The sequence below is a fragment of the Lygodium microphyllum genome, chromosome 20 (genome assembly GCF_053477565.2).
Source record: "Lygodium microphyllum isolate KBCC chromosome 20, Lygodium_microphyllum_v1.1.10, whole genome shotgun sequence".
Lineage (NCBI taxonomy): Eukaryota > Viridiplantae > Streptophyta > Polypodiopsida > Schizaeales > Lygodiaceae > Lygodium > Lygodium microphyllum.
In genome coordinates this window covers 87,309,899-87,318,106 of record NC_141154.1, presented here as the reverse complement: position 1 = coordinate 87,318,106, position 8,208 = coordinate 87,309,899, and the positions used below count along the sequence as shown (strand labels likewise).

The following is an 8,208-nucleotide window of genomic DNA, read 5'->3' as shown; positions in this document are numbered from 1 at the left end:
CTACCTATACTCACAACAAAGGAGGATATATTTCATGGTGATGAGTTCGTGTGTCATATGGATACGGCTTTTGCCCAAGGTAGATGAGCTATCCAAAGATTTTAAGAAAAATAGTGGTCATGAAGTGATTTAGTACAAATGTACTAAGGGCTCTTTGGGGTTAGGGTAGCCAAGTTCTATTTATAGGACTTAAGGCCCTATTGTGCACATTAATTGTGTGATCTCCAATCTTGGGCTTTTGGCCTATTGGGCTGATGCATCCATACACTGAGATGGTGTGGGCTAATGGGCAAGAGTCCAACAATGGTGATCACACAATGAATGTGCACAATAGGGCATTGAGTTCTATAAATAGGACTTGGTTGCCCTCAATCCCAAAGTGCCCTTACAGCATTCGTACTAAATTACTTCATGACCACTGTGATCAATGCTACTAGCACCCATTTGGATGTCCAAGGATATAACATCAAGGACTAGAATCCCATACCACTAATTTAAACCATCTCGATGTGCAAATGCATTGGCCAATGGGCCAAAAGTCCCAAAGTGGTGATCACACAATAATGTGCTCAATAGGGCCTTGAGTCCTATAAATAGGATTCGGCTATCCTAAATCCTAAGGTATCCTTAATACGTTTGCACTGAGTCACTTCATGATTATTGTGACCAATGCTACACTAGTTCTTGGGATGTGGTCATGACCCAGAGTGTTGTTAGCTCCTAGCCTTGGGGAAGAGACCGTTTGGCTCTATGGCTAGGAGGTGAGTTTGACGTCCAATCCCCTTATATTCATGGATATAGCTTGTGTGTTGTCTCATGTGTAGGTTGGATTTGGGGGGGGAGGGGCAGAGAGAGAGAGAGAGAGAGAGAGAGAGAGAGAGAGAGAGAGAGAGAGAGAGAGAGAGAGAGGAAGATATATATATATATATATATATATATATATATATATATATATATATATATTGCATGAGATAAGGGCAAAAAATTGAACTCTTCTGTTGACATTGACAGTACAAGTTTAGCACCTTATATAGATGAGAGTACACACCCACACCCTTGACCCTCATGAAATGTAGGTAAGTGTAGGGGGTGTTCATAATGCACGCTCTCTTAACACACACTAATGTTTGTTACACATGAGAATGATGAAATATCCAACAAGCAAGACTTGCATATGGATGGTACATTATACGAATTTTGCTAGTTGCCGCATAGGTCAATTGATTTGCACATGCGGGGGCACTAATGTTGATATCTTCAGAAAGCCACGATAAGTTCTTAATATGGTATAGGACACCAGAACATGAGGATGACCAAGAGACTTATTTTGGATCGAGATGCATTCTGGCTCTTTAACTAAGGAGTAATTGAATCTTTTCATGTTTTTCCATACTCAAAATCCCTGAAATGATGTACATGTGGAATATGTGGATGAGGAAACTATGCATGCTCAGACAATAGTGCATCAATGAAGGTTTGGTTTAAGGTTTACTCTTTTTAAAAGATGTCTATTCCTACCTTGCCACATTTAAAAACAAAAAAGGAGATCCCTTAATTGAAGATGTATGCCAAATGCAAAATATTGCCTGCAATGCTCAGCTCTTTGCCATGCCATTGAAACAAGGTTTCAAGAGAACGGGCACAAGTACACAAAATGAGCGATGAAACTAAGAATTTTATGGATAAAAGTCAATGCTTGCATCTTCTATTTGTCATCATCCCTATCAATGTTATTTCTTGGTTGTCACGTTACATCATCACACCTTCCTATTTATTAAAAAGCTTGAAAATATTTTTGAGGGTTTGAATAAATATCTTTTTACGTACATATGTCTCACTTGTAACAACATTTAATTCAATTTTCTAACTTCAAGACTTTTGATTCGCTTAGGGCAATGCCCATATGCAAAGCGCCTATGATATTTCTTCCTGGAGATAAGGTGCATTGTCATCTTTTTTAACCTTTGAACTGACTTAAAAAAGGAGACCACTTTACCAAAGTCTAGTGCATTGGGACTCCAACTTGTATTAACAGAATTGAAACTCAAAATCTTTACTTTAAACAAGGTCAGAAAAGTAAAAAGGGATGTGATTAAAAATTTTCACTACTTGTCAACAACCCAAAGAAAGAGGATCATGATGCAAAGGCCTAAGACAATTATGTCTTGAAGAAGCCTTTTAGAAGGCTATGTAAATACCTTTTATTCATAATATTGATATTCTCTAAGGATCATGATGCAGGGCAGGCAAAGTATTACCATGAAGGCAGGCAGTGCAAGATAAGAAAAGTCTCATTATTATTAACTCACAAATATATAATCAATCTAAGAAGAGAACAGAAAAGGTAATTGACTCTTCTATTTTCAGATGGCTCCTAATCTTGTTTAGGGCCTGCAAGCCTTCTTCCAAGTGTGGTACGAAAATGTGAATAACAAATGGAACTATCAGTCGGGACAGGAGGCTGGAGCTATGGCGCAATCAGACAGTAAGGGACCAGTATCCTTTGCCTGCTGTGGCAGAAGGGGACCTCACATTGTCGAACCAGGCCCAGTAGGTAGGGTTGTATGCGGCGGGCGAGGCTGGCACAGAACGAGGTGTGAATGGCCCGGCAGAGCCTCTCCATCCTTCCAGGCACTTGAGCAATGGCAGCAGCAGCTTGCCATCCAGTATGGCATTGAATACCTTCTCAATGTCCTCGCCGGGGCTCCTCGTCACAGTCCCGCGCAGAAGATTGGTTCCCAGCTGGGTCCTCACAACCCTGTATAGAGGATAGGTCCTGCACTTCTTGATTCTGTTTGGCACTGCATAGTCACCGTTGTCGTACCGCTCCCTTGCCTTGGGCACCTCCTCCTCTAGCAGCTTTTTCAGATGAGCTTCAAATACAGGAATGGCTTTGAAGAGGGGTGCGGCTTCGCTATCATTTTCTTCAGCAGGGGTCCTGAGAGCTTGCTCAACTAGCACCTCTCTGAGCTGCAACAGGAGGGCATAAGAGGGATTTGAAGGATTGTCAATGTAAGAGAAAACTGGCTGGTGATCCACGACCTGCAGCAGCTCCTTCTCCGAAAACCGTGATGGGAACAAGGAGCCATTCTCAGTGTAAAGGGTGGCTTTGATGGTGCTTGTGACAAGATGCTTCACAACTGCCTGCATGTTCTCCTCCAAATGCCTAAGGTCGACTGCTTGACACAGGGCCACCATGTATGTGGCAGACATCAGCTTCAAAATCTCTATGGCTTCTGCAGTCTTCCTGGCTGAAATTAAACCAAGGGAATTCACATCCTGGTTATGTTGTTCAGCACTTTGCACGTGAGTGGTTACAGGGTTGGCAAGGTATTGAAGCTCAGAACAATATGCAGCCATAGCAATTTCTGCGCCCTTGAAACCATAATCCAAGCTTGGATTAGGACCACCACTCAAATTGGAGGGCAACCCAGAGTTGTAGTAGTCACACACAAGCTCTGAGAATTGGGCAAACATGAGCTTGCCAATAGCAGCAAGAGCAATTCTCATGTTGTCCATGGATACACCAATGGGTGTGCCTTGGAAGTTGCCTCCATGCAGTGCCATGTCCCTCGACACATCAATGAGAGGGTTGTCATTCACAGAATTGATTTCCCTTTCAATTGAATGGGTAGCTGCCCTGATCACTTCGACCTGAGGACCCAACCACTGGGGTGATGTCCTCAAGGCATACCGATCTTGCTTTGGCTTTGACAAGGGATCAGTCTCATGCAGCTTGGCTGCTGCTTTCATGTATGAGCTTCCTTCCAACAAGTACTCCATAATGGCTGCAGCTTCTATTTGTCCAGGATGGTGCTTAAGCTGATGAGTCAAGGGGTCTGTGTACTCAGGTTTGCCCTGCATAACCTCACAAAACAAGGCAGACAGGACCTCAGCCATCACGGCAAGCACATTAGCATCAAAGCAGGCACTGGCAGCAACTGCTGCACCCACTGAGGTGCCATTGACAAGAGCCAAGCCTTCCTTGGGTTGCAATTCAAAGGGCTCTTCAACACCTGCAAGTTTGAGGGCCTCTAAGGCTGAGATTTCCTTGCCATCAGATGTGATAGCCTTGGAATTTGATCTACCAGTAAGCAACCCAGCAATATAGGAGAGTGGGACAAGATCTCCTGATGCAGTGATTGTACCCCTCAAAGGAAGCTTGGGGATGACATTGGCACACATGATCTTCTTCATGGCTTCCAAGATAGCCCATCTAATGCCAGAGTAGCCTTGCATGAGGGTATTAGTCCTCACAAGCATGGCAGCCTTGGCATACTTTTTGGGAAGAGAGCATCCATCCATGTCTCTACCGATCACACCAGCATTCAGGAATCTGATGAGCTCCTTTTGGAGATCAACAGCCTGATTTGTGCGGCGGTGTGAGGTGGCTCCAAAGCCAGTGGTGACACCATAGGTGTCAGTACCCTTGAGGATGTTGTTAAGGACCCAATTGGAGCTCTCATCGACACGAGGCTTGGCCATGACGGCATCGAGCTCCACCTTGACATTGGGGCGATGGGTGATGGCAGTGACTTGGCCAACAGTGAGGCTGCTGCCGCGGAGGACAATCTCCTCAGACTCGTAGAACTGTCTGATCATACCGCGGACTTCTTCGAAGTGGCTGGTCTGGAGGGCCTCGGCGGCTTTGAGCCAATGGGGGGGCTTGGTGACGGGGCCTTCGACGAAGAGGGGGTTCTTACCGTGGACAGGGAGGGGCAAGGTGGGGGGGCGATGGAGCTCGGCGAGCTTGGCCTCGGCAGTGCTGTCAGCAGGTGAAGGCTGGGTGGGGGCCATGGCTAAGCTGGTAAGTGAGCTGGTGACTGATTCTCTCTCTCTCTCTCTCTCTCTCTGTGGTGAGTGACTCTCTCAAAAACACACACACACACACTCTCTCTCTGTGGTGGATTCAACACACTCACAACTGGGTATTCTTGTTGAATGTGAGCGAGTCTCTCTCTCTCTCTCTCTCTCTCTCTCTCTCTCTCTCCAGCGTCAAGGAAGCAGTTCAGCTAAGCTCTTTGCTTACCTTGCTTTGCTTGTTTGCTAGCGGCTAGCTGTGCTGGCCTTGGGAAGAGAGGGTTAACGTATATGTCCATATATACACGAGAGAGAGAGAGAGAGAGAGAGAGAGAACTCTAGACATGCAGGCGATGACTGGCCTTCGCGTTGGACTAGTCGCGCATGACCAAGTCAACCCCACTATCGAGTGCCGCTTTACAGGGATTGAAAAAATAAAAATAAAAATATCGGGATATGGAAACTTTAAAAACTAATTTTAGAATGGGAAAATATTCGCGACATACGCGACCGCCGGACATTAAAGACGCTGGAGCTTCTGCGAGCATTCACCCAGCCAGGTTCACATACAAGTTACAACCGTCTCTCTTAGAAAATATCAAACTTATTGAATTCGCTTCACTTTTCTATGTGGAAACCTGCCCTTAATGAAACAACCACTTACGTTATAAAAGTCGTTTAAAAACAGTTAGGAAGACCAGTCCAAATCCTTAGCTCTCCTTATTTCCCATTGCTTTAAGAAAAACATGATTACTTTTAGAGAGCACGTGTCCCCTATCAAGACAAGGTGGTGTTTTTTTTCACAAGGGTGTGTGCAAAGGAATGACACACATTGTAGTTTGAAGGGCATGGTTAACATAAGTTGAAGGATGATCTTAGAGCAGCTTCCCGCAGAGCTTTCCAGAACATCATCCAAAATGGATCAAATCGTATGCAAAGGAATAGCCATGTTTTACTTTACCTTCCCACAACGTCTCATTATAGATGAAGGTTTGCACAACTATCCACCAATCATAAAGGTCCATAATTAGTGAAAACTTTCTTTAAGAATGCTTGATTGTTATTTCAAAGGGGGACAAAGGTGGTAGAAACAAAATTAACTGCAATAGTTTTAAATTGTTTTCAGATATGCAATAGTTTTTGAACAGGAATTAATCAACCTTATTCCATGAAACTTTCCTATAACTCATCATGTGAAGGATAAAGATTGAAAGTTTCAGCAGAAACACAATTCTTGAACCCTCCACGTGAAGGCCTTTTATGCCAATTGTTGTGTGATGTCTTCTTGATAGATTTTGTGAGGGCTCTATGAATTTCCTAGATGGGGCAAAGTTTTTTTTAAACACATTGCTTCACCACTCGAGTTAGTTTTTAATTTAAGGCAACAAACAATGACACATGCCATGTTTTTAGCTATAATGAGGAATATGTATATCTTGGCTAAGTTGCAAAAAGGATTTTGAGAACAATAAGCTCAAGAGAGGTCATATTTTTTGCTAAAATGAGGGTTATGTGTATGTTTTGACTAAGATGCAAAATGCATTTTGAGAATAATAAGCTCTTGAATTTAGCATTGTGAAGTGTACTATTCAATTGCATATAGAGCTTGGACTAGGAGGGAATAAGTATAAATGATATTAGCACAACTTATGCATGAGAGAGAGAGAGAGAGAGAGAGAGAGAGAGAGAGAGAGAGAGAGAGAGTACTAGATAAATTATAAAGAGGAAAAATGCAAGAGATAATTTAACTCATTAGAAAATTTTGCACCTAAGTAAGTCTCTTAGAGAGAAAAAGACAAAAAAGAAAAGGCAAAGACCTAGGCACCTAGAGGTATGTCAAAGAGGATAAGTAAATGGTATTTTATCAGGTTCTAATAATGATTGAGTTTTCGAGTGAGGTTTTGAGTCAACAAGTGAAATTTGCTTTCTAGTTATGAAGAGTACACTAATGGTCCTTGATCTATAAACAAGATCTTGAATGAATCCTTACTATACATAATTTGTTGTCCATTGCTTGGTCTTAAATAGTAAACCTTGAGCCTAAGAAGTCCAATGTTCATATGTGGCTTGTTGTCCTTTGCATATCCTTAATTCCAATTTTCATAGTAAACCTTGAGCTTTAGAACCTTAGGACCAAAATGTCAAAAAATATCACATTCATTAGTCCCTTAATTAAGAAAAGAGCCAAAGAGAGCCTGCCACATATAGAAGAATATGGTATTGTTGTCTCCTCCACTTTGGAGATAGTAGAGTCCATTTCGTAGTTCTCTTCTCTTTTTGTCTGAAATATCTAAAGTTTGATATATTTTGGTGGTCCCAACAATTCTATTCATTGATAAAATTGTCAAATGATATGGCAAAGATGGCACTTGAAGTTAGTACTCGATATTTTGAAAATTGAGAGATATTTTTTAGTTGAAATTTAAAGTCTCATATATTTTAGTAGTCCCAATAGTCCTATTCACTAAGAAAAGTTATCAAAAGATATGTTAAAGATGGGACTTGAAGTTAATACTTGATGTTTTGAAACTGAGAGATTTGACTACATGATTTCTTTTTGGCACCCATTTATTTAAGCTCTCTTGATTCTTGTTATTAACCTTCTCTTCGAGTTTCTTTCTCTAGACAATGTGTGCTTTCATTTTTCTTCCATAGCGTCCACAAGGAGTCCTTGTTCCATGAACTTTTGCATCGTTTATAACAAAAGTATATGTCAAACCTGAAAGCCCCTAAACTTTTATTGTACATGATTAGATTATTATACTACTATCCTGCAAGGGCTCCTACAAGGTGAAAAAGGAAAAATAAGAGGATTTAAAATATCATTAGAAGGGATGTATTGCTACTTTTAAAGTTGCACCTCAAGAATGTTTGCTTAGCTTCAGCGTATTTATATGGCTAGGAATATATAATTGTCTCCAACTAGATGTATTTCTCTACAAATACATAGTAAGTTTTCATACAAGTAATAAATGTAATATTTATTTTATCAATATAAGTTAAAAAAAGTGATTATTTTTTGCAAACAACTTTCTATCAACAAGTTTTGAGTGGTAGCTTATGGTGAGATTGAGTGGTAATTTTCAAGAACATTCAAAGATGTTAGAAACACATTGAAGTTCTTCACAAGGCAACTTAAGTTTAAGACATAAGTTTACGATATAAGTTCTTATGATAGCTCTTGTATGAGTTAGTTTGTGATAATACTTCTAAAACTTTGTTGTGCACATATGACTGACGAAACAAAACAAAACAAAGATATAACTTTAAGTTTAATGGTGTAAATACCTTATAAGTTTTTGACAAGAAGATATGACTTTTAGATATATGTTCAAGCTCAATAATATACACCATTGAAAAATATTTGAATATTATTTACTTTATTACATCATGAATTATAAGATGTGA

At 40.8% G+C, this 8,208-nt stretch overlaps 1 protein-coding gene across 1 annotated transcript; it reads right to left on the bottom strand.

The window, feature by feature from the left end:
• Window positions 1–2,273: 2,273 nt before the first annotated feature.
• LOC148019109 (phenylalanine ammonia-lyase-like) lies at window positions 2,274–5,090 on the bottom strand. The gene has a single exon (XM_087701700.1). The coding sequence runs from the start codon at window positions 4,795–4,797 to the stop codon at window positions 2,479–2,481; it is 2,319 nt and encodes a 772-aa protein (XP_087557826.1). The 5' UTR covers window positions 4,798–5,090; the 3' UTR covers window positions 2,274–2,478.
• Between the last annotated feature and the right edge of the window lie 3,118 nt (window positions 5,091–8,208).

Excerpts from the sequence above, each read along its gene's own strand:
- LOC148019109 (XM_087701700.1), bottom strand. The coding sequence starts at position 4,797 with ATGGCCCCCACCCAGCCTTCACCTGCTGACAGCACTGCCGAGGCCAAG.